The sequence below is a fragment of the Nicotiana tabacum genome, chromosome 14, assembly GCF_000715075.1.
Source record: "Nicotiana tabacum cultivar K326 chromosome 14, ASM71507v2, whole genome shotgun sequence".
NCBI classification, from domain to species: Eukaryota; Viridiplantae; Streptophyta; class Magnoliopsida; order Solanales; family Solanaceae; genus Nicotiana; species Nicotiana tabacum.
The window spans coordinates 50,421,694-50,448,945 of record NC_134093.1 but is presented as its reverse complement, the minus strand read 5'-3'; the positions used below and the strand labels follow the sequence as shown (position 1 = coordinate 50,448,945).

Sequence of the window (27,252 nt, the reverse complement as noted above, 5' to 3'; positions counted from 1 at the left end):
AAAGGAAAGTGGAAGAAAATTCTGCTCAAAGTTTTATGGGCATACCGCACGACCTCAAAATCCAGTACCGGGGCCACTCTGTTTTCGTTGGTCTACTGTGCCGAAGCATTAATACTGGTTGAGGTCGGTGAACCCAGCCTCAGGTTCCGATATGCAACCAATGAATCGAACTGTGAGGCCACGAGCACGAGCCTGGAACTACTGGATGAGAGGCGCGAGGCCTCCCTAGTCCGGTTGGCTGCCCAGAAGCAGCGGATAGAAAGATATTATAACCAGAGAGACAACCTCCAATACTTCAATATCAGGGACTTGGTGTTAAGAAGAGTAACACTGAACACCTGAAACCTGAACGAAGGGAAGATGGGACAAAATTAGGAAGGACCATATCGAGTCACCGGTATTACCGGTAAAGGTTCATATAAACTCGAAGAAGGAAATGGTGCACAACTACCGAACAACTGGAGTGTGACCCACTTAAAACTATACTACTGCTAAAGTACAACCTCATTTACTTTTCTTTTAATATTACGAATTGGACTAACACTTGCAGGCAACAACCGAAGGAAAACGTAGTTGTTAGGTCTGAAAGCACGCGTTGCACTCTTTTTCCCTTGAACCGATTTTGTTCTAAATGGGTTTTCTAGCAAGGTTTTTAACGTGGAAACAATAAACCATGCTAACTTAGAGTCAAAAACCGATTTTAAATCGGAATCAATGGTCGCTTCAATAGTATCCGAGCCCACTCGAAGATCAATCTCAAATACTAGGGGCCATGATTTTTAGCAAGGAAGGAAACTCTATGCTCTAACAGTCTAGGGTCAGTGGTTAGGATTTATTGTAAGGGCCAAACGGTCAAATGAACCGTGTCCGCGTAGGTCACCTTAGCCATAATACGAGCTTTTACATGCTTACAATCTTGTACGTTACACACAGAAATGAAAGAAAGTTTATACCTTTCTAACAAACATTTTTTGCTTCTTAAAAGTATCGAGCCGAAGGGCTATTCCTACCCGGGAACTATCGAGCCCAAGGGCTACCCTTATCCGAGCCCAAAAGGCTACCCCCACTCGGGGACTTCCGTTCGAGATAAGCTCAGGCGGCTCGGGTTATCGAAACCCGAAGGCACAAAACCTATTATGCAGTGCTCAAACCTAAAAGGCTACGGCCACCCTAAAAATGGTTCGGAGATGTCTAAAGCCCGTAATCAAAACATAAGGCCTTCAACAAAATTCTAAACCTGTTCAAAGGTTAACCTCGGCAAAGATACAGTCTAACAACATTTAAAGAAGCATCTTAGGAAAATTTCTGTTCACTCCTAGCTTACATAAGTTTGAGCAAAATTTTCATCGAGGACAGGTCTTGTTCGGACCTCCGAAAAAGCGACTTATTACTACGTTTGATTCTGTACGAAGGCATTAGAAATATTTGCAATCGTAAAAAGATGCTAAGATAATAGACTTGCACATTGCCAAAAGGGAAATATTTTATATTCCAGAATATCTTTACAAAGGCCCAAAAAACGGCCTCAACAAAATATATGTACAAGATACAAAAAACAAAACAAAATAATCCTAAGGCATCTATGCCTGATCTTCACAAGAACTCGACTTGTCACCAGAGCCGTTGGGGCATTCCGGTTCTTCGGAGCCCTCAGAGCCTTCTTCATCTTCGGGTCCAGCTAGCTTCTTGGCCTCGAGCTCAAGCCTTTTTGCCTCCTCGATCTCGCCCGACAGGTCAAAGCCTCGGGCATGGATCTCTTCGAGCGTCTTCGTTCGGGATAGCCGCCTCACGTACTCAGCAATAGTCTTCAGGCCAGCCTCGGCTACTTCGACATCGGCCCTATACTGGGCCACCATATCTTTAGCATCGGCGGAGGTTGTGTGTAGCTGATACTTTATAGCTTCACATTCATTGCCGAGGGCGTCCTACTTTACCATAGCCGAGCTCAATTGTGATTGGAGTTCATCATTCAACTAGGACCGCTTGTCGGCTTTTTCTTTCGCTACCCGGAGTTGAACTTCTACCGATGCCAGCTGTGCCTGGACGGTTTCCTTCTTCGAAGCCATCCGGTCCATTTTGCTCTTCCAACCATCGCCCATGGCTTGGACCTCATTCATTTCAACTCGAAGTTGGTCGATGCGGTCAATCTTCTATTAAACCTGCAAGGTTTGGTCGTTCGTCGCCATGGCTAAATCCTTATTGCTAACTTCAAAAATCTTTACCTTTTCGACCAGATCGGCATGTTCCCGCCTCAGGATCGAAGCCTCCTTCTAAGCCTCATCCAGCTCGGCCTATAGGTCCTTGATGGCCCCTTCATGTTGCTCGCTGAGAAGCTTGTACATATCTCTTTTCTGGGAAAGCTCCTTGACCTCAAGCTCGAGCTGGTTAACCTTAGTCCGGAACCGAAGAAAGCTTTCATGATAAAGTACCGAGGCCTGCAAAATGGTAAAAAGAAACATGAGAAATATCAAAAACTAAGTCAAAGTTCGAAAAGCATAATGATGCCTTACCCAATTCAGCGCCTGCTGCGCTTCGTTGAACAGGCACGACACGTCCACCTCATTCATTTTTGCCTGGTATTCTTTGGTCACTAGGCATAGGAGGTAGCTCGCTACTCCCACAGGAGCAGAAAGAACCCGGGCATCCTCCAAGACAGTGATGATTATCGACCTCTTACGGCTGGGATCCACACTCGGGGTGGGGAACTTGTTGATTAACTTTGGGCTCGAGTTCAGCCCGCCAACTTCTAAAGACGGATGCTTTCTCGGCATTTCCAGGTCGCCCAGCCCGAAAAAGTCTTCCCAGATGGACGAGTCCACGCAATCGAAAAAGGAACGAAGGGGATCATCCACATCATGAGCCCCTTCGTTAGACCTCTCCTTCCCTGCTCGGGCCTCCTTGAGCATAGACTCGGTACCCTGAAATCTATATTACACCGGGCACCTCCTTCGAAGCGTAGCCGACATCGCGGGAAGTCTCAGCCCCGGTCTCCTCATCAACCTCCCGGGTATGAGGGAGATCGACCTCATTGATCTCCTCCTCAATAGCTGCTTGCTCATCTGGAGAAGTCAGCACGTGGGCCATGAAAAAATCATCTTCCTTGGGCTCGTCCCTAAGCCGAAGAAGCGAGTCTGATTCGGGTGCTCGGGAGCTAGAACTTTCCTTTGGCTTATGGGCCAACCTTCTCTTTGGCTTCTTTTTCTCTAAGCTTGGGGAGCCTGAAGCCTTCCTTTTCTTCTTTTCCCCCTCTGCAGCCCCGAGCTGCCCCAAAGCGGAGGGGTCAACGGACAAGGACACATCCTCGTCCCCTTCTAAAGGCCTGAGTTCAATGGTCTTAGGAAAACCTGCAAAAAGAAAAGTGAAGAAAAGAGATTAAGTACAATGCAAATGGGAGAGCCCTATGTTACTATTCGAGGAAGGGTCTTACCGTGAGAACAGAACTCCCACCGGCCCCTCGAGATTTTGCGCCATGTGCGCTTGAAATAAGGCATCTGTGAACAAATTCCCTCGATCCACTCCTTGAGCCGAGGGATAGCGTTTGGGGCTCGAGCGACGACAACACCACCACAAGTACCGGTGAGAAAAAAAGAGATGAACGTAAAATTGGTGTTCAAAGGGAAATTGTACTTACTAGATGCATTCCACTTATCAGGTAATGGAATAAACTCAAAGGGAATCAAGTCTTAAGTCTTCACTTGAACGAAGCGTCCCGGCCAGCCCCGGTTCTGGTCCTCATCGAGAATGGGTCTTTGCTGGCCCGACATGTGAGCTTTATTAGTCCCCCTCAGAAGATTCGGGGACTGTATAGGCGGAGTGGGTGATCGATGGTGAACCGACGGGATTCGGTCTTGTTCATGAAGTAATGAAGGAGGATCACGATCCTCCACATCGACGAGTGGATCTGACCGAGGCATACTTCGTACCTCTTGCAGAAGTCCAAAACAACCGGGTCCACCGGGCCCAATGTGAAGGGATAAGTGTAAACACTTAGATACCCCTCCACATGGGTAGTGATGGTGTCCCCAGGCCCAGGGACTACTACGTCCTTACCCTCCCAGTTGCAGTTACCTCGGACCACGGGAAGGACGTCTTCGGTAATAGAGCATATATTCCTCGATACTCCTTCACCCTGGCCCTGCACCGATGAGGGCTTTTCGACCATAAATTCATCTGTGACTGAGCAACCCCCGAGGATGAACATTTTCAAGGGAGGCTCGGGAGACAATTCATCGATAGCCATGCCAGGAGCAGATGTCTCGAGGATGACTATATCAGGAGTGACCGCCTCGATTTCAGCGGTCGGTTGGGAAGAAGAAGAAGCGACTTGTTGAGGAATAGATTTGGATGTTTTAGCCATTATTATCTGAAAAAGCTTGAAAGGTCTAAAAGAAGATTTTGAAAAATGAAGAGTCAAGTGTGCTGATTTGGGTAAAGACTAGGTAAAAATCCGGAAGTTACTGAGAAATTTGAAGAACGGAGGTAAAGATATGGAAATATGAAGAATCAAAGGTAGAATCTTGGTCAAACGGTGAAAAATGAATGAAGAATGAACGCTTTTATAGAGGTTTCATGACGCTTCGTATTCAGAGGTGACCTGCCGATGGCTGACACGGGTTCGAAGTCAGAACAATGTGACTAACGGGATGTTTCGGCTTCTTTGTCATTTCTATTGCGGCGTATTAAAGAAGGAGGTGAAAAACATCTGTCGTTTCTCATCATTTCGGTACACCTCCTCTCTAAGAAATGAGGGGACTACCTATATACGGATAAAATCGGGCCTGTTGAACATCGCAGTTTTTCGGTAAGACAAACGGGACTAGAACGTGATTATAAGAAATCGGAGTCTGGGCGAAAAACCCCTCGCATCGGGGATCGAGCAAAACATCCGCCCTTGGAAGCATCAGGGCCACATCTCCCGGGTCCGGTTCGAATCCCTCAACTTCGGAGAGCATTACCAAATGGCCGAACACGACTAACAAAGAGCCGTGACATCCGTGCCCAACCGGATATCATGGCGTAAATCCCGGCCTATATTAGCAGTGAATCAGTGATTAGCATAAAGAAAGATTTTTATACTTTTTTAGAATTGTACTTAGGGTGGAACTCCCCTACTATATAAAGGGAAAACTAACTGTTCATTAGGCACATTGTAACATGCACATCAAGGCAATTTATTTCAATTCTCTTTATTGTTCAAAGCTCCTATTTTTGTTCTTAAGTTCTTCATAAGTATAAGCTTGGAATCGAGGGCAGGTTCTTCGTCAAGCCATCAACCGAGCTCATAATCACCCTTATCATTGGTTTGGTCGCCTATTACGTTTTTCATTTGCTTAATCTAACGTCATTAATCACTCGTACTGAATTAATCCACATATCCTTAAAACCACATATAAATTCAATTGTTATTCGTTTTCTAGGGTAAACAAATTTATGTTATATTACTTATAGGTTGTTAACTTTTATAAGTTACTTTTCTTTCAATTTATGTAATGATGTTATGGATTGGATATGTAATTTAAGAAATTAATAAATGAAAACTTTTAAAATTTACGATATCAAAAAAAAAAAAGGAATTCTATGTAACTATAAATCACCTCATCAAAAGTAAAATAAATAATTTAAATTTATAAATTATTTTTAAATATTAAAATATATCATTCTCTTTTATGCAAATTAAAAAATTAGAAAATGTCATGTATAAAATGGGACATAGGAAACACTTGTTTATGTTAATTTGGGTATTCACAATTTATTTCATTTAGTTTATGTATTTATTTCATTTTGTTTAATACATAAATAAGTTATAAAGTTGCGTGTTTATTCTTTTTCTCTGAGAGATAGAAGGTTAGATTATTAGGGTTTTAAATAAATAAATTATTTAATTAAATTGTTTGTTTATTTTATCTTGTTTACTCTGTTTTAAAAATTGTTGTTAGATCATTTCATTCGAAACAGTTTCTTTTTCCCAATTGAAGAACTTTATTAATCTGGTTTGATCGAAATTGCTTGATTCTTGTTGGACTGCCAGCTATATATCTCAAATTGGAGCCAGTGGCAGCTCCATATGTATTGTCATGGGCTGCTTTCCATCATCGACCCATGACCCCTTGGACGCGCCCCGTGGCGTCCCGGCAAGCCTCCCAACGCCTAGCGCCACGGTCGGCCTCGTGGTCTCGGCAGCGCCAAGTGACAAGCGAGCATGCGCCTCTGTCGCCCCACCGATAATCAATGCCAGCGCCCGGCGGCTGGCCAATGCCATCAGTGCCGCGCGCACCCACAATGCCGCGCGCACAAATCATCTTGTTGCCATCAGCGCCGCACACCCAGACAGTGCCCCGCGCGCAGACCCAATGCCAAGCACCAGCGCCCAGCCGCTGGCAGATCCAAATAGTGCCGCGCGCGCCCACAGCAATACGCGCGCAGACCCTGCTGCTCAAGACAAAGTTGCTGCCATCGGACTTGCTTCCATAGAAGACTAAGTCCTTTTCATTGTAATTATAGAGTAGTTTTACTTCATTCATTTTCAGTGTGCTTCTACAGCTTTCTTAGGTCAACTCATGTAACTTTGGTTTATTTTTTTTAAGCATTATTAAGGGGGACCAAAGCATTCAAACATTCAAGCATTCAAACAATTCTCTGTACTGGTGTCTCTCCCCCCCGACACCGCATTTCATCTTGTAATAGCTTTCATCATCATTAATACAATCATCAGCTTTCATCATCAGTTGCTCATTTTTCCGCTGCTCAATTGCTCACGACATTGGCTTTCCCGTACGGCACTGACAATCTAGTCTAGCGTACGGCGAGGGCCTCAGTTGGCACATAGCAACCGCACTGACATCGGTTGCTTAGCCTTACGTCGCCCTTCCAAGGAACTTCAGGAAGGCGCCACGTAACAGTTGGTATCAGAGCCTAGGCTCGACATCGGACGAGGGAACTCATTGGCATCATCATCACCATTTCTGACCATGGTGAATCACGGGGATCGCATCACGACCCTAGAAGAGACGGTCGACGCATTACGGCCCATCGTGGATACGTTGCCTGATCTAAAAACCAGCCTAGTGCAAAGGTTGGACGACCTGGACCGCAGAATGCAGCAGGCCGAAAATGACATAGCAAACATCAGTCAAGACTCTGAGGAAGACCGACAAACGGCTGCCGTCGAGGCAACCAAAATTCATGGCCAATTCGAGGACCTCCAACAGGAGCGTGCCGAGGATTTAGCCCATCGGGAACTAGAGGCAGACAGACTGACAGTCATGTAGCAAACCATAGACAACTTGACAGGCCAGCTCAATGTTGTCAATGCTGCACTTCAAAGCCTGCTCAAAGGAGGCGAAAACCACATCAGGGGTGCCATGAACATTGCCCCCATGCCACAAAAGCTAAAAATTCCGGAGCCCAAGCCATACAACGGAGCCCGGGATGCTAAAGAAGTGGAAAACTTCATCTTCGACATCGAACAATACTTTGATGCCGTTGGACATTTGGAAGAATCCAAAAAGGTAGCAACTGCTGCCATGTATCTTCAAGGCGATGCAAAACTCTGGTGGCGAGTCAAATATGAAGCCATCAGGGCCGGTGAAGATACTCTCCAGACATGGGCAGAACTGAAGGCCGCCATACGCCTGCAGTTCTTCCCCGAAAATGTGGAATACAATTCACGAAGAAAGTTGTGTGAACTCCGCCACACCAGGTCGGTGCGGGACTACGTGCATGAATTCTCCGCACTCATGCTAAACATACGGGATATGGGGGACAAAGACAAACTATTCGCATTCATAGAAGGTTTGAAACCTCATGCTCGTATGGAACTGCAAAGACAACGGGTAGATACCCTGCCCAAGGCCATTCAAGCTGCAGAGTGCCTTGGGGATTATCAGTTGGAAACTCAGAAGGATAGGCCCCAGCCGCCTGTCCGAGGGGGATACAATGGGAGCCAACCTAGCAACGGTGGTCCCAATAGAAACGGAGGAGATCGAGGTGCATCCAAATCCAAGACTCCTTCCTCAAGCAGTAACACTACTGCATCAGTCAACAACCATCAGGGGAGAAAGCCCCCATCAGAATGCCGTCATTGCGGCGGGGAACATTGGAACAATCAATGCCCCAATACACAAGTCAATTTTCAACAAACTGTTGACGATGACGAGACAGATACCGACGACTCAGACGGCACCGATCAAGTAGGTGCCTTCAACGCATTTGTCGGCTCCATTCATGATACCTTGGCCGGAACCAGTACTGGCAACCCCAAGAAGAAAGCATTCCCAATCGACAAGAAAGGGAAAGGAAAGGCGGACGAGAGGCCTCCCACATCACAAAAGAGGACCTTAATGTTCGTTGACATGAAAGTAAACGGCAGACCTATTCGGGCATTGATAGACACGGGTGCTAGCCACAACTACCTGGCCTCAACTCAGGTGCAACGCCTCGGTCTAGCATTGCAAAAATGCAAGGGTCGTGTCAAGGCTATCAACTCTCCATCTCAGCAAGTGAGTGGAATAGCCAAAGAAGCGCCAATCCAGCTTGGCCCATACAAGGGAATATTCGACCTACGCATAGCTATCATCGATGACTTCGAACTGATAGTGGGATTGGAATTCCTCAGGCAGACCAACACCATCCCGGTACCATATACCAACATGCTCCTAATGATGGGAGACAACGGGGCCAAACCCCACACCATACCGTGCATATCCAAGAAGATGGCCGCTGGAAACATCACAGCCATACAGTTTAAGGAGGGAACCAACAGACCTGAACCCACAGTTCCGGCTGCCCTCAACATCATCAAACAGGCATCACATCATCGGGGTCCAACAGCTCATGGCGCCCCTCATTGTGTGAAGACTTGCCAAGCATTCCCAAAGGCCAAGTCGGATCACCCAGCACAAGCGGGACTCTTGGAGCCGCTACCTGTCCCACAGAGACCTTGGGAAAGCATTTCCCTGAATTTCATCACAGGATTACCCAAGGTCGGAAATCATGCAACCATCATGGTGGTAGTAGACCTGTTTTCCAAGTATGCTACCTTCATCGCAGCCCCACAGAACATGTCGGCAGAAGAAACAGCTCGACTCTTCTTCTCCCATGTTGTCAAACATTGGGGTATGCCCAGCAACATCATCAGTGACTGCGACCCACGCTTCACTAGCAAGTTTTGGACCCAACTCTTCAGTTGCCTCGGATCCAAATTGAGTTACAACTCAGACCATCATCATCAGCAAACACATGATCAAACAGACTGGTTCAATAAAATGCTAGAGGAATATCTTTGCCAATTTGCTACCGGGTCACAAACACATTGGGTGAAGCTTCTGGATACTGCTCAGCTGTGTTTCAATTCACAAAAGTGCGCCCATACAAACAAAAGCGCTTTTGAAATTGTTACCGGACAGCAACCGCTACTCCCACATAATGTGAATGCACCAACCATACTATCATCTCATCGAGCTGCCAGTTTCTCTACAGAATGGGAACAAACTTTGAAGATAGTGCGGAGCTATCTTGTCAGGGCCCAAGACAGGGCAACGAGGCATGCCGAACAAAACCGTCACTTTGCCCAACATCAAGCAGGGGACAAAGTGATGGTAAAAACCCCGAGGCGAAACTTGTTTGCAAAGAGGACCCAAGATCCTCGCCTATTGCCAAGCTACATCAGGCCTTTTTCCATCGGGAAATCCACATACCAGCTGAACACACCAGCCTGGTGGAAAATCCATCCAGTCTTCCATGTCAGCCGCCTCAGGCCACTTCAGAAATGCATGGAAGATCATTCAGAAAGACATCTCACAGCACCGAGGGGAACAGACCTCCCAGCCATCAAGAGCCTGACCAACCATCATCATCCTGCAGGTAAGGCTCCGAGGACGTCGCCAACTCAGGTGGGGGAGAATGTCATGGGCTGCTTTCCATCATCGACCCATGACCCCTTGGACGCGCCCCGTGGCGTCCCGGCAAGCCTCCCAACGCCTAGCGCCACGGTCGGCCCCGTGGTCTCGGCAGCGCCAAGTGACAAGCGAGCATGCGCCTCTGTCGCCCCACCGATAATCAATGCCAGCGCCCAGCGGCTGGCCAATGCCATCAGTGCCGCGCGCACCGACAATGCCGCGTGCACAAATCATCCTGTTGCCATCAGCGCCGCACACCCAGACAGTGCCCCGCGCGCAGACCCAATGCCAAGCACCAGCGCCCAGCCGCTGGCAGATCCAAATAGTGCCGCGCGCGCCCACAGCAATGCGCGCGCAGACCCTGCTGCTCAAGACAAAGTTGCTGCCATCGGACTTGCTTCCATAGAAGACTAAGTCCTTTTCATTGTAATTATAGAGTAGTTTTACTTCATTCATTTTCAGTGTGCTTCTACAGCTTTCTTAGGTCAACTCATGTAACTTTGGTTTATTTTTTTAAGCATTATTAAGGGGGACCAAAGCATTCAAACATTCAAGCATTCAAACAATTCTCTGTACTGGTGTCTCTCCCCCCCGACACCGCATTTCATCTTGTAATAGCTTTCATCATCATTAATACAATCATCAGCTTTCATCATCAGTTGCTCATTTTTCCGCTGCTCAATTGCTCACGACATTGGCTTTCCCGTACGGCACTGACAATCTAGTCTAGCGTACGGCGAGGGCCTCAGTTGGCGCATAGCAACCGCACTGACATCGGTTGCTTAGCCTTACGTCGCCCTTCCAAGGAACTTCAGGAAGGCGCCGCGTAATAGTATACTTGTTGACTTTCTCTAGCGCTGTGCTTATCGGCTTATCAACCGCCTCTACCGCGATAGAGTCGGGTAATTAATACTATGTGTTTCACCTAATTAGCTTTAATCAACCTTCTCCAATGGATACACAAGGTGCTGGAACTTCCATAAAGAGACAACGTGTTGATACACAAGTGAGATCGGCAGACGATACTGTCGAATACTTTCAGCGAGTCCCACAGAGGTTGTCTATAACGATCCCTCCAGCGTTTATGCAGAGCTTGCGTGATGCTAACGTTCTTGGATTTCGAAAGCCTTATGGACGTTGATTGTAAGTTGATTCTTCTTTAATGTGATCCACATTCACTCAAAGCCAATTTCTTATTTTACCTCTTTAATCAATAGATAATGATTTTACATAAGACTTGAGCTTTCATTGTCTTTATGACACCTATGTCTCAAAGTAAAGATAACTTACACGTATTGCACTTTAATGCCCCATTAGCTAGTTGATATACGCTTATTTAAAGAGACTATGTTAGGTCCTTATCCTTGGCTATTTCATAAGACTGCACTATCTTAAGTGAGTTGCTAAAGTATAGAAATACCTATACGCAGAGAAAACAAGTTCAAATGTAAATAATTAGAGGTTCATATCTAATTCCGAATTATTTTCTATTTGGTATGATGAAGACATGAGTTGGGCTTAAATGGAAAACATGGCAGTGATGCCTAGTAGTAGTAGTAGCTGTTGTTATTTGATTTATAAAGCATCCATGTTGGTTAAACGCTTAAGTCCTGAAGCTAGTGAAGCCCAGGTTGTGTGCTTCGCCTCGCTTTGTTGGCTCATTAGTGTAGGGGCCAAGGTGCTAACTGCGCTTCACCAGTGAAGCTAGCATGCTAAGTCATGCACATCTTCATCGATGGGTTCAGTCTTTGCGCTTCACCAGTGAAGCTAGCATGCTAAGTCATGCACATCTTCATCGATGGGTTCAGTCTTTAAGAGTACAAGACTAGACTATATATAGTTGTCAAAGTGCATTTGTTGTTAAGAAAATATCATGACTGAACTTCTAGTCATTAAGATAAAGAAATTGGAGATTTGGTATACGAGAACTAGCCACTGCAAACCTGTAACGACGTTTTTCAACTACATCAAAATTTTAAAATGGTCCTTGAACTTGATTGATATGATTTTAATTGCATCTATATAGTTTAATGATAGTTCTTCCGTTCTTTTTGTCCAAATAATTATTGTTTGTCTAAAGGTACGTTTCCTTGTATTACATTTTACTGGCGCTTTTTTCTACTATAGCTCACGCTTTAACTGTGCTTTGCACTTAAATCTTCAACGGACTTTGGCACTTTGCTGCGGTTGTTGCTTTGTACTACTCTGTAAAGCATGTTTGTTTTATGTAAATATCATTTTGAGTTTTCTAATAGTATTGATGATTGCAGATGCTGAAGCTGCGGATCACGCTACTGTAACGGCTGACGTGTGTATGTCCGCGCTCTATGCAAAGCTGCGTAACATTCACCGCACCTTCGGAACTTATTCCAACAGGTATACAAATTCTGCTCGATACACAAAGAATATTGAGTTGCCCGTCCCTTTTGCTGAGGCGATCTCTAACATTGGTGTGTTCAATATTGAGATGACTGTGAACATTAAGACCATTGTGCCAACATATCCCGAGGGAACTGAAAATGAAGGTTGCTCCTGCGAGGAATTCCCTATCGCACGCTATTGCGGCATCCTTCCTCACATGAAGAATGCTGGAATTCCTCTCAAGTCCATTGATATCCACGATACAACTGGTACTGCTTGGTGGACTTTCAAAGTTAAGCATGATGGTAATCGATATGCCTTTGCTGGAATATTTCCTCCTGTTCTATACTCCAATCTGTCATGCCATATCGCACAGATGTTTATTGTGACTGATTGTCACGGCACATTCAGCCCCATTGTCACTCACCAGGCTGAAGATTCGCCATATCAGACGAGGTTGGTTTGATATCGGAGATGATGCTCCATTCCGGGCATTTGCTGCACTATGTGGAGGTCCAAGTGAAGAATGGAATGAATTTGCTAATATTCATTATCCCTGAGATGTTAGGCCTTTGTTTTACCAAACGTTCGCTGATGGCTTGCTGTATTTGTCAGTACTACCCAGTTAAGACGAGGTTGGTGTTTTACAAAACCTACTTTTGTGATGCTTATTTACCTAAAGTATGCATTTCCCTCTTTTTGTGCATCGTGTAATGAAATGATTTTATGGGCTGTGCGTTTCACTATCAACCTTCAAAGTTTTCCAACCTTTGAGTTGACAGGACACTACACCACCAACCAAATGGGGGGGGGGGGGGGGGGGCGAGATTATATTTCAAAGAATGAACAATTTAAAGATCTTTTACTGTCCTATTAATAATTTTAAAACATCATAGATGGATTGGAATTTAACAGATTTTTAACTAATTCCTGGAAGATTCTTTATTCTTCGAGTTGAATTAGACAGAAGGGCCAAGTTGGTCATGTTTCACTTCTCTAAAGTTATAATCTATAACTATAAAACCAAGAGAACTTGGTTGTCAGTAAATTCAGCCTGTCATCATGCTCATCATAATGAGAAGTTGTTAGTGAAAATGGAGGAGAATTTGAAGCTGAGTGACAAATAAGATGCTGCAGAGATGATTATTAAGACACTCTCCGGATGTTGGAGCTAATTGATGTTGAAGATTTTATGGAATGATTTGCCTGATGAAAATGTTAAATAGTTCTGATCTTGTGACACTTTCACATCCAAAGAAGAGGCGATGAGATACATTGCTGATGTTGCTATACCACATCCATGTTCCAAACAATTCACTTAAACAGCAAGCTAATTGGTTCTATTTCTGTATCCCCTTTTCATGGAAGTAATAAGTGCAGCGGAGAACATGGTTATGATTTAGAGGTATTGGGGCAAAGGGATAGCAACCAAGGCGGTGAACCTGGCGGCTGCCACCATATTCAAGTGGCCACGCTTGGAGAGATTGGAAGCGGTGGTGGATGTTGATAATTTAGGATGACAGAGGGTGTTGGAGAAGGCTGGCTTTACGAAGAAAGGTGTTTCGAGGAAGTATTATCTTACAGGAAACCAAGAGATATTGTTATGTTTGGTCTTTTATCCACTGATCCACAAGTCTCTTACTTTATGTAATAGGTTAGAAAATCTTTAACTAGTTTGTAACTTCCAGCATCACCAAATAGGGAAAATCATTCAACGGAATTGGAATAGCCATCTTTGTAGCCTAGGAACAATTCCTTGTACCCTGTATTCTTCACCAACTTCTTGGATATATTTTGATGCCGCTTCCTTTGAGATGATTCTGTTCCATCTTAGATAATGATTACTTTATCGTCGCTACGCTATATCAAGAGGTCATCAGGATTTCTAGTTTTAGATATGATCCTTTATTTACTCTCTTATTGTATTTGTAAGTCGTAGTTGAGTAAGTTCTTGACCATATCAGAAGGCATGCGATCTTGTGGCAAGTATGAGCCACCTCTCTTTTTTAAATATCATTGTGATAATGTGGAAAAGTACAGATATGGCCGGATGTTCTAGATAACCTGATCTTAATAAATTTCCCATGTTAGAGACTAGAATATGGCTGGATATGATGAAATAATGTGTATGTATATAGTATCGAGCACCGTAAATACTTATTTTAGCTTGTTACTAAGGTAAAAGGAGAGAACTCTTACTTCAACTTGGTGATACTAGCAGCATCATGTCCTACTTTCAATGCTTTTCTTGCATTTAGGTTCAAATTGTTTGCTACTTTATCCTTGTGCTTTCTAGCTTTCTATTGTTCAGTGTTCAGTATTCAGTATTTCAGCTCATAATCATGTATGGAGAGTGCACATTATTGATACTTTCTACTACTTGGATATGATGAAGAGGTGTGTTAGATACTCTTAATATCACTTAAAAGCACGAAAGAAAAATGGCTCTCAGAGACATACCCTCCAAAAAAATTTGTTTTCATATCTTAAAGTGGACGGCGTAAAGATTTTGTGAGATTTCAAACATGAACTATTTAAAGACCATGTAAGGTAAAGTTTAAGAATTTTCAAACATCATGGAATTATTGGAATCTAATAGATGTTGAACTGAAAACAACATCCTAATTAATTGTTTAGTACTTTACGATGAATTTTGTAAGAGTTAAGTGAGGTGGCTAAGAAAGTTGCCGCTCTTTTCTGTTGTTTGCAAATGATCTGGGATATAGTTTCATTCCTTGGTGACGAGTTATAAGAACAGTAAAGACCTAGTAATTTCCTTGAAACCTTCTTTATTCCTTATGATAGACTTATATAAAGGGCCAGCTTGGTCATGTTTCACTTCTCTAAAACTATAATATTTAACCTATAAAACCAAGAAAAATTGGATTTTGAGGCTATGGAATCTGATTAATCTTGCGATCTCACTCATCATAATGAAAAGTTGTCAGTGAAAGTGGAGAAGCTGAAGTTGAGTGACCATAAATGAATATGCTGTTGCAAATGATTGTTCAGACATAACTCTCGTCTCTTGGACCTCACAGATGTTGATGATATATGCAATGCTTTGCAGATGACAACGTTAATAAGTTCTGTTCTCATGACACTTTCACATCCAAAGAAGACGCGATGAGATACATTGCTGATGTTGTTATGCCACATCCATGGTTCCTAGCAATTTGCTTAAATGGTAAGCCAATTGGTTCTATTTTTGTATCACCATTCATGGAAGTAATAGGTGGTGAAGATGGTGGCAGCTGTCATATTTGTGGAGTGGCCACACTCAGAGAGAGAGACTTGCAGCTGTGGTAAATGTTACGTTGATGATCCAGGATCAGAGAGGGTGTTGGAGAAGGCTGGCTGTAGGAAGGAAAGTGTTTGAGGAAGTATTATCTTCTTAAAGGGAAACCGAGAGACATTGTTATGTTAGTCTTTTATCCACTGATCCACAAGTCACTTACTCATGTAATTGGTTAGAAAATCTTTAATTTATTGGTAACTTCCAGCCTTACCAAAAGATCATCAACATCCTGAGAGGTATCGTTACGAGTTCATTTTTAGGACTGGTTCTTGCTGTGATCTCCTCTGTTGACTCTGCTGTTAGATTTGTAAGTTTAGTTGAGTGAGTTTTTGACCATATCAGAAGGCATACGATCCTGTAGACAAGTATGATCCGTCGCTCTTTTGTAAATGTCGGTCATTATTGTGGAAAACTATGAGTATGGCTGGATGTTCTCTAGGAGAAGCGCTTCTGTTTAGATTAGTTTCTCCTTAAAAGATAAGGCTAGAAGCAAGGCCATAACTTAGAAGTTAGAACTATATCCTACGTCTGTTATTGCATTTAAAGCTCAACTAGATTTCTTAGTTTATCCTTGTGGGTTTCTAGCTTCCTATCATTCAGTTTTTGGTCATTCAGTTCAACTAGTCATGTTTAGAGAAATCACAATTTTCTTATTTACTAGGTGGAAATGATGAAGATGTGTCTGTTACTTCTGAATTCTTTTACCACCTAAATGATGGGGGAAAAAGGCTCTCAAAGATATATCGTTCTTGTTATGAATACTATTATTTATAGATGTCCATTCATTGTGTAGTTAGGTCTAGCAAAGAAAATTTTTTGAGAAGAAAAGAAATTATCTGATAGCTCGAATTCTTGTCCAAAAAGTTAGCACCCTTGTCGTTGGGAACGGAGTTATCTTCTCCTACAAATAGGAGACTCCTTTTCTCTTTTCTACTCCCTCCCTTAATATTTAGGTAAGGGTATCTCACTTGACACGAAGTTTAAAAAATAAATAAAGACTTTTGAATTTATGGTCTAAAATAAATCATAAAAATTTATGTGACTATAAATTATCTTTTTAACGGTAAAATAAGAAATTAAAATTAAATTGTCACTAAATATAGAAACTGTGTTATTATTTTTTGGACCGATTAAAAAAAGACTTACATAAATTGGGAGTGAACTGAGTATTATTTTATAACACTTCTTTGTTTTCAGATTTTGGAGGGGGCTGTGTAAGATTTTCTAAATAGATTTCAAACAAAGAACTATTTGAAGAACTTTTAGTGTAATGTTTAAAACATTGCAAGCATCATGGAGTTACTGGAATATCAATGATATTGAACTGAAAATAGCATCCTAATTAATTTACTACTTATGATGAATTCACCAAGAAAAGTTGGATTGTATCAAGTGAGGCGGCTAAGAAAGTCTATGCTCACCTTTTTTGTCCGCACACGACCAGTAATAGTTCCATTCCTTAGCGACCAAGTAATAAGAGCTGTAAATTACCTAGTTGACTCCGGTTAGTAGACCTAAGAAATTTCCTAAAAAATTCTTTATTCTTCACTTTTTGAATTATATAAAGGGCCAGCTTGGTCATGTTTCACTTGATCTCTAGAACTATAATATAATATGTTACCTATTAAACCAAGAAACTTGTGTTTTCTATGCTTAAGTAAAATTTTTATCTGGAGGCAATGGAATCTGGTTCATCCTGTGAAGACTTGCCAATGAAAATTGAGAAGTTGAAGTTGAGTGACAAAGAAGATGCTGCTACAGTGGATTATTCAGACGTAAGTCTCCGCCTATTGGACCTCAGAGATGTTGATGATTTTATGGAATGGTCTGCGGATGAAAACGTCAATAAGTTCTGTTCTGGTTTCACATTCAAATGTAAAGAAGATGCGATGAGATACATTGCTGATGTTGTTATACCACATCCATGGTTCCGAGCAATTTGCTTAAACGGCAAGCCAATTGGTTCTATTTCTGTATTGCCATTTCATGGAAGTAATAGGTGCAGGGGTGAAATTGGATATGAGTTATCATCAAAGTATTGGGGCAAAGGTATCGCTACCAAGGCGGTGAAGATGGCGGCCACCACCATATTCATCGAGTGGCCACACTTGGAGAGGCTTGAAGCTGTGGTGGATGTTGAAAATCCAGGATCACAGAGGGTGTTGGAGAAGGCTGGTTTTATAAAGGAAGGTGTTCTGAGGAAGTATTATCTTCTTAAGGGAAGACCAAGAGATATTGTTATGTTTAGTCTTTTATCCACTGATCCTCAAGTTACCTACTTTATGTAATAGGATGTGTTTAGTGGTTGTGTTTGATCAAGATGGAACACTATTTCTACTTTGTACCTATGCGAGGCTAGTCTGATAGGATTTTTGTATTAGACTGCTAGTGGTTAATATTATGTTCTCACTACTCTTTCATTTTTTATAGTGCCGGGTCTATTTACTGGTTATTGCTTTTGCTTTTCATCTATTTTTTGGTCTTTATGATGCTGTTATTATCCCTATGGTTTATGTTGATGGTACTGATATATTGTCTCTCTTTGTCTTCTTGAGCCGAGGGTCGTTCTGAATAGCCTCTCTACTCCCTCGGGATAGGAGTAAAGTCTACATACACACTACCCTCCCCAGACCCTACTAGTGAGATTTTACTAGACTCCTTGTGTTAAATGAGCAAGTTGATCGGTTGAAACATGCATCTTTATTTTCTTTTATTGATCAATTTTTGTTTGTTTGCGGATTATTTTCTGGCTACCCAGTTCAGGCGCATGCTTATGTTCTGAGGTTAGGTAATTTATAGATCAATCTCCCAAATTGAAAATTCAACTAATACGTACCGAATACAATACAAAATTGTATAATGTTAACACAATCCAAGAAAAAAAAAATAGGCAACTAAAGAATAAGAAATTCGATGACTAATAAAATCCCAGCAACAAAATGACTAGAGATACGAACTAAAATAGAAGAGCTAATTGAAAATCAATAAGTAAAATAAGCACATTCGAATATGGATCTATCAACAGAGCAATTCCAATATCTTAGTCGTAGTCTCAATTCTGAAATCTCAGGCCAGGGTGAATATTGAAGCATAGGAAGCAATGAAGAGAAGGAAGAATAAAAGAGGAGCTGCCATCTTAGTTGAAGTTGCATCATTGGAACCATCTTGGGATGGTACTGCGTTAGATCCACGTCCTGTCACACATTTGAGATGGTGTTAAGTTATGCATTTTGTGAAATGCAAACTTGATGTTCCTGAAAAATAATAGTACTAGAATTTGAAGGGAAAAGTACTGAACCTGGAGTATTTGGGGTTCCAGCAGGAGAGCTATTTGGTGAATCAGCTGTTCCACATAACTGATGTCAGTGAAGAATCTAAATCCCAAAGTATAAGTAGGCTGAGAGCCTCTTGAATTTCTCTAAAGCATTCAGTCTATTTTTTCCACTTATTCGCAACTTGATGTTTATATCAGACCGACAAATGTAAGACATGTGTATTTTATTTACGCATTTATCACTTAATTATGATTAAGACGTGTATCCTCACTTTAGATTGTAACTGCTAAGGTTAAATTTCTTAATTTGGTGTAAACATGGGGTGCAGATAAATAAATATTTACCGGCTATATACCACACAGGTGATGAAGGTATGCAGCCATGTTTCTGCACTAGGTACGATCACGCCCACTACTTTTGGCTCGAACCCCATATATATAAAATTAAATGGTATAAACGAAATAAACAAAAATCCTAATAATCTATCATTAATTGAAGCTTAGGCGATTGATCAATTGATATATTGTGACTAGACTCGATTTGAATGTAACCTAGACCCACCTCTAAAGTGATGTGAAAACTCTAAATTCATAAGAGTAATCTATAGGCTTTCTTCCTAGGAACTTTTAATGTGAGATTTTAGAATGAATTTTGCTTCTTACCATTGCACTGGCTAAGAGGTGGAGTCTGAACTTTGCAAGCAGTAGGAAGTGCCAAAGCCTGAGTCTGGTTAATGTTTAACCCCAAGTTAGAGGCACCACCACTGAGGACCTGGCACAAGCATTCGGGTTTGTTCTTAACCACCGTGCTAAGCTGCGTGCAGCAACCTGAAGATGGCACAGAGGAGTTGCCAGTAATATAGTTCAAGCAAGGTGACATGCTGATCAACACATTCGTGCAGTCATCGCTCGATTGAGAAACAACTCCTGCCCAGATCATTGTGAACACAATCGCGAACAAACCCATTCTGCTCCCTAGATTTGCCATTGGACTTTAAATCACACTGAAATGAAGAGAAAATTGTTTCTGATTGAAGTATGTTTGATCACACAATCTTGGTAGAAGAAGAAAGGTTGTGCTTTTTTTTTTTTTTTTATATAGGAAAAATAGAGGAGGGAAGAGTCAAAAGAAGATGTTTTAAAAATTGGTGACCAATAAAAAAGCAATAGTTCAAATCATTGACATTAAAACTATTGTTGTCACAATTTACATAGCAATTAGGTAGTTGTGGGACTTCAAAGTAGTTAGTTGGGTAGGTTACCAACTCTTGATAACCAATTGTACTATTATTTGACTAGTTACAGACAGTGGTTTAAAAGGTGTTTGGCGTAAGCCCCGAGACACGGGGCGTAAGACCCACGCGTATTTATTTTTTAATATTTTATAAAATAATATAATGACAATTAATATTTATAAACAGGTAAATTGCATAAAAATTGAAGAAAATTATATATATATATGTGTGCTCCATCCCCACATCCCCACAAAATATTAGTCAAAATAATTTATTATACGCTACTTACAAGTACAATAACTTGAGTCGAAAAGAATAAAGTTTTCTACATGGAGGAACAAAAAGGATGACTGACCTGCAATTTGAACTTTGAACTTGCAGCTATGAAGGAGAATGGAGTTCTCATTTTATTTGTAAAAACAAAATTGAATTATGTTGCTTTTGGGAGATATTAGCATACTAGCGGATAAGATAAAGAATTGAGAAAGATCATAAATTAAGGCTTCAATCAATAAAAAAGTTCTTGACTTTTAAATTTAATACATTTCAGTTCCTTTTTAAAACTTTTGAGTAATTACAAGCTGACTTTTGAGAATTTGGGTATTATATGAAGGATGTATTCAACAAATTTTGTTTTAATTTGAAAAAGTCTCTGGGGCTTACGCCTCACTAAAAAAACGCACATCAAACACCCGGATGTATGCCCCGAACGCCCGGGCGTACGTTTCGAATTGCAGGGCGTACGCCTCTTGAGACTTTCGCCCCACACCATTGCCTCGGGGAAGTTTTGGTGCGCCTAGCCCCAGGGTTCGCCCCGAAAACTCCTTTTAAAACACTGGTCACAAACAGAAAATCCTAAGGCTTAAGTTGTTCAAATCTGAAGACTTTCAAGAAATAGAAGGTTCATATATTTTAGGGGTGGGCGTTTGGGCAGTTCGGATTGGATACGAAAATTTCGGTTTGGATTTTCGATTTTCGAATTGAATAAATGAGAATCCAAATCCAATCCAAATAAGCTCGGATTGGATCGAATTTTTTAAATTCGATTTCGGATTAATCGGTTTGGATAACTTGGATTTTCGATTTTGAGCTTATAAGTTGAGATGTTTCTTCTTTTTACAAAAAATAAATATCCAAATGAAGTAATCATGATAAATTGCCTGAAAAATTCCTCATTCTCATTGCAATCATCCAAATAATATATTCAAGTAATGAAATTATTATTAAGAAAATGCAATAGAGATATTAATACGGCCAATAAGAAGTAGCAATGGAAAAGGGTCATTTGTGTCCATGTACTATTGATAATTAGTTATTAGTACCCCCGGTTATACTTTCCTACACTATTAATCTATTTTAATATTCTTTCCCCCATCACTAACGGACCCTTTTAGAGAGACACGTGTACAATCTTAAACAATCTAACCATCTACCCATTTGGATCCCTTACCCGTTCAGCCCCGACCCGCTAACCCGATAACCAATGGATAACTAGTGGGTTTAACTTTTACATTTCTAAAACTTCAAATTGTGGGGTTGCTCAAGTTTGAGAGAATAAGAATTATCCCAAAAGCAATCATATTCAAGAAGCCATGGATAATATGGTTACCCATATTATCCGCATGTTAACTCATTTTTTTCGTATTAAATATGGGTCAGGTCGGATAATTTATCAATTTTTTCATTACCTATTTTCGACCCATCCCATATCCGACCCGACCCGTCCGTTTGCCACCCCTATTGCTGGGCGTAGCTATAATTTAGCTAATTACATTCCGTAGCTACTAATTACTTGCCATGGGATGCATGTCGATGTATTCAATTCGGTTGTATACACTGTATTCGATTCGGATAGATTCATTCTTATATATTTTACATTGTATTAAATTTCACTGTATTGAATGCAGTTGTATTCAGACAACAAAAAATTAAAAAATATGGTGTATATCGCTCTATTCAATTCGGTTGTATACACTGTATTCAATTCGGCTATATTCATTTTTAACTATTTTACATTTATTCAATTTCACTATATTTTTCAACTGTATTCAAACATTAAAAATTACAAAAACAGTGATATTCTAATGTATTTAATTCACTGTATTCATTCGTAGCTGTTTTTACACTGTATTTAATTTACTATATTTAATTTGGGTGTATTCAAAAAATACAAGGATCTGCCATAAAAAATAACCTTCGGAATACATAAATACAAGCGAAAATACAAAAACATAAACTAGATTTGCATTGAAAAATATAGAATACACTCAAATTTGAGTGTATTTGTATAGAATATAATGTATTTGTATCATTGTATGTGTCACGACCCAAAATCCAACTAGTCGTGATGGCACCTAACCCAACCCGTTAGGTAAGCCAATAACCAACTATCCAATTTAAGGAGATTTATTAAGAGAAGAAAAGATAATACAACTGCTTTTATACAAAGAATTTCTCAAGGATTGGTAGTACAAATCATGAGCTTCTAAGATTTTGATTTTGTTTTTTCAAAAAAAAAAACTGAATTGAAATAAGTACAATATCTGTTTGAAATATAAATGAATAGAATTCGAATCTAATGCTACCAAGGGCAAGTGATAGCCATAACTGGAACGCATGTATATCTTCAAATCCAACTCCCGCCGTACGCAGTAACATCAATATTCAATATCTGCACGCAAGGTGCAGAAGTGTAGTATGACTACAATCGACCCCATGTACTCAATAAGTAACAAACCTAATCTTAAGTTGAAAGTAGTGACGAGCTGGGACAAAGGTCAGAGTCCAACTCCAATAACCAGCAATAATAAAGATGGTACAAGAAATGACTTAGCTCGTTCACAGTTACAGAAAATAGGCATACTTTTCAAGTACAACAGTAAATCTCAAATCTTTCACCGAAAACCCCAAAAATATATGAGTAAGTTAGAAAATTGCGTTTTCCCAAAAAAACAACCTTTCAACAATAAATAAGAGGTTTCATTTTTCAGATAGCATGAGAAAAGTACATCTCTATGCCTACATGTCAATATGCATGTGATATCATGAATGTCATCAAAATCGGGTAGCGTGAGGTAATGTATCTCTATGCCTGTATCTCAAGTACGCATATCAAATATAATGAATCTCAGTGATGAACTCATGTACTCACACTCTTAGGGTACTCAATCCCTCTATCTCGTATTCTCACTCACCATGCTCGATACTAACCACACTCAGTCACTCCGTACTGTACGATACCTGCTGCGGCGTGCCGCCGGATCCACATATAGTCATAAGGCCTGTTGCGGCGCGTAACCCGATCTACATATATATAGCCATAAGACTTGTTGCGGCGTGCAAACCGATCCACATATATATATCCATAAGACTTGTCGGCGTGCAACCCGATCCATATATATATAGCCATAAGGCTTGTTGCGGTGTGCACCACTAGCCATAAGGCTTTTTGCGGCGTGCAAACCGATCCACATATATATAGCCATAAGGCTTGTTGCGGCGTGCAACCCGATCCACATATATATAGCCATAAGGCTTGTTGCAGCGTGCAACCCGATCCACATATATATAGATATCACTCACAGCATGGCACTCAGGCCCTAACTCAGTCATCAATCTCTCCAGTCTCTTGGGCTCACAATACTCATGCTAAGCAACCCTAATCAATGATACGAGATGTGACAATATACGGTAACAGAGACTGAGATATGACACGTAATGATGAATCTGATTGAGTACACGGCTGCAATTAAACCGATAACTCAACAGCAAAGAACGATCGTTGTGGGTCCCAATAGTACAAGTATATAGCCTAAACATGCTTTCTAGCATGAATCACAGCTCAAGTGCTCTAACACATAGAGTACAACAAAACGTTCAGATAAAATAGCTACGCAGTTCCAGGGAATCAACTAAAGCACAATTTCTACGGTGCACGCCCACACGCCCGTTACCTAGCATGTGCGTCACCTCAACGCCAAACACATAACACGTAATTCGGGGTTTCATACCCTCAGCACCAAGTTTAGAAGTGTTACTTACCTCGAACAAGCCAAATCCAATACCGAGCAAGCCAAACGATGCTCCAAAAATGCCATCCCGCGTGTATCGACCTTCGAACGACTTGAAACTAGCCAAAAGCAACTCAAATACATCAAATAAAGCCTAAGGAAACAATTCCAAATGATAAATGTCGAATCTTTACTCAAAAGCCCAAAGTCAACCAAAAAGTCAAACCCGGGCCCCATGCCTCGGAATCCGACAAAACATATAAAATACGACAACCCATTCAATTACGAGTCCAACCATACTAGTTTCACTCAAATCAGACTGCAAATCGATGTTCAAAACTTAAAAGTTCACTCTATGACACTTTAGACAAAAACCCACCATTTTTCACTTTAAAATTCATAATCTAATTACCAAAAACGAAGATAGATTCATGAAATATAATCAAAACCTAGTATAGAACACTTACCCAAATCCTTGTGATGAAATTTGCCTCCAAAATCACTCAAATCCGAGCTCCCCAACTCAAAATGCGAACAAAATAGCCAAGCCCTCGATATATAGCTTCTACCCAGGCATCTTCACTTTTGCGAACAAATTAGCCGCTTCTGTGGCGTCGCCTCTGCGACAGTACATCCGCTTCTGTGGAACTAGCTAAAAACTCAACCCTTGCACCTACGGGCAAAATATCCTCTTCTGCGACATCGCAGGTGCGAGCCACCATCCGCTCATGCGCAAGACCTTGCTCCTGGGCTCCAACCCATCGCACCTGCGCATCCGCACTGCGCCCAAATCTCCGCTTCTGCGATCTTCCTCACCCAGCTTTCACCTCGCTTCTGCGACTCCTTTGTCGCTTCTGCGACCAACGCACCTGCGCAAAACCAACTGCAAGTGCGATCACACCAGATCCTTCCACCAGCAGCCTTAGCCTAAATTGATCCAAACAAACCGAACCTCGTCCGAAACTCTTCCGAGCCACTCAGAACCCCTTCCGAATATACTAACTAGTAAAATAACATAACACGAACATAGTCGAGGTCTCAAATCACGCATAACAACATCGAAATGATGAATCGCACCTCAAACCAAAATTAATGAACTTTGAACCTTCAACTTCCAAAACTCGCGCCGAAATATATCAAATCAACTCGGAAAGAACTCAGATTTTGCACACAAGTCCCAAATGACATAATGAAGCTATTCTAATTCCAGGAACCACAATCCAAATCCGATACCATCAAAGTCAACTCCCGGTCAAACTTGTGAACTTTCCAAACCTTCAAATTTTCCACTTTCGCCAATTAGTGCCTAATCGTTCTAGAAATATCCAAATACAAATCCGGACATACGCCCGAGTCCAAAATCACCATCCGGACCTAAAAGAACTATCAAAACTCCGTTCCGGGGTCAAATTCACAAAAGTAAAACTTGGTCAACTCTTCCAACTTAAAGCTTCAACAATGAAGTTTATTCTTCCAAATCGATTCCAAATAACCTGAAAACCAAAACCGACGATTCGCACAAGTCATAATACATCATACGGAGATACTAATGCCCTCAAACTACTGAGCGAAGTGCAAATTCTCAAAACGACCTGTCGGGTCGTCACATCCTCCCTCACTTAAACATACGTTCATCCTTGAACGTGCCGGGAGTCATTCCAAAGCCATCAAACTGCTGTGTAACCTTACCATGCACATACCCGGGGGTTATCCCACATCACCCTATTCCATATAGGTCCGACAACACAATATAATTAAAGATCATTACTTCGACCTTAGCACGTAAACCTTAGAATCCAATTTACAACATTCGAAATTCCCTATAAGACCCGAATCTCGCATCTACACACTCTATTAGTCTGAACAAGTTGCACCAAGCAATAACTATAACCCAAGACACAATCACATGATGTACCACATATCTCAAATACTCATAGCAGTAACTTCCGATCCCCGTAACTGGTCAAAACAACCCAATACCGGTAACAAACCTCATATCGAACAAAACCCCATTTTAAGACCTTCGTACACTGCCGATGATGAAAGAAACACATAGAAACTCGTAACCACTTATCAGATCAACAATCGTAGATCTCTCCCTCCTTCAACCAGAACTATAGCCAATTTTTGAGCCGACTTCTGATATTATCCTTCCAAATATACCACAATCAGATCCGATAGCACCCATTCTAGGTCCGAAGACCTCATCTTATCAAATGTAGCCGCCCTACTAACATGTCACACCAATACAACCTTAAGCCACAAACCCTGCAATCCATGCACCAATACGTAACAATTCAAGTGTACTCAAACATAGGAAATGACTCCAATGAGAGAACCGTCCCGCAAGCTCAACAAGTACCACCACAACACAACGCTAAAAACCCATCACACACCGTGGAACCAAAACACACGAATCTAACACAAAAGATCATATCCCAACATAACTTTGCTGCAATGCGTGACCCCATCCAAACACTGGTCCACATGAAATACCTCAAGTCACAATGCTCAAAATCAACAACCACGCGCAATTTGACGTCTAGTACCAAAAGTGCATGACCATAACCACTGAGAAGCAAATGACTCAATACCATAGTCTGGAAAGAACATAATCAATACACAATCAATCATTCAACACCCTAATACCCCTCTCGCTTAAATTCCGCTATAAGGCCCAAATAGAATCGCACCAAGTGTGCATATAACCAACGAATCATACCCCTCATAGCATAGAAGAGAAACTCATAGAACATATAAGAACACAAATAAGCTCAACTCTAACCGGATGTCACCCCCCTCAACAATAGCAGTACGGAGTTAACCAATCTGACCCGGTGTAGATTACACGTCCTTATTGGACCTACCAATGGGACCCAAATTAAGTCTAGTCATCCACAAATAGATAAATAACCCTCCAAAAGTCCACAATGACCTAACCATAACACATACCATCCTCTGGCTAGTTGTGGCCACATTTTCACAGTCCACAACCACAGAACAATCTGCTCCCAAGAACTCCCGATCTCCAAATCCATAGAACACACAAATCACCATATCTGATCCCTTTTCCACCGCCCGAATATCTAATACATCTTTTATACACGATCATCCCATGAGGAATACTTCGATAGTTCTTCTGTACCACATAGCAAAATCTGAATATCAGCAGTTGATC

The 27,252-nt window shown here is 41.5% G+C and overlaps 2 protein-coding genes and 2 pseudogenes across 2 annotated transcripts; 3 read left to right on the top strand and 1 right to left on the bottom strand.

The window, feature by feature from the left end:
• The first annotated feature begins 13,419 nt into the window (after positions 1–13,419).
• Positions 13,420–14,070, top strand: LOC142168727 (uncharacterized; annotated as a pseudogene).
• Positions 14,071–14,178: 108 nt separating this feature from the next.
• Positions 14,179–16,958, top strand: LOC142168728 (uncharacterized; annotated as a pseudogene).
• A 136-nt stretch (positions 16,959–17,094) lies between these two features.
• LOC107780121 (uncharacterized) lies at positions 17,095–17,982 on the top strand. Its single transcript, XM_016600641.2, has one exon. The coding sequence runs from the start codon at positions 17,235–17,237 to the stop codon at positions 17,841–17,843; it is 609 nt and encodes a 202-aa protein (XP_016456127.1). The 5' UTR covers positions 17,095–17,234; the 3' UTR covers positions 17,844–17,982.
• Positions 17,983–18,375: 393 nt separating this feature from the next.
• Positions 18,376–19,957, bottom strand: LOC107780124 (non-specific lipid transfer protein GPI-anchored 26). Its single transcript, XM_016600643.2, has 3 exons — positions 19,493–19,957; positions 18,854–18,898; positions 18,376–18,749 (listed from the first exon to the last, which is right to left on the bottom strand). Exons 1-3 carry the CDS (start codon positions 19,815–19,817, stop codon positions 18,622–18,624), a joined length of 498 nt encoding a protein of 165 aa, XP_016456129.1. The 5' UTR covers positions 19,818–19,957; the 3' UTR covers positions 18,376–18,621.
• Positions 19,958–27,252: the final 7,295 nt, after the last annotated feature.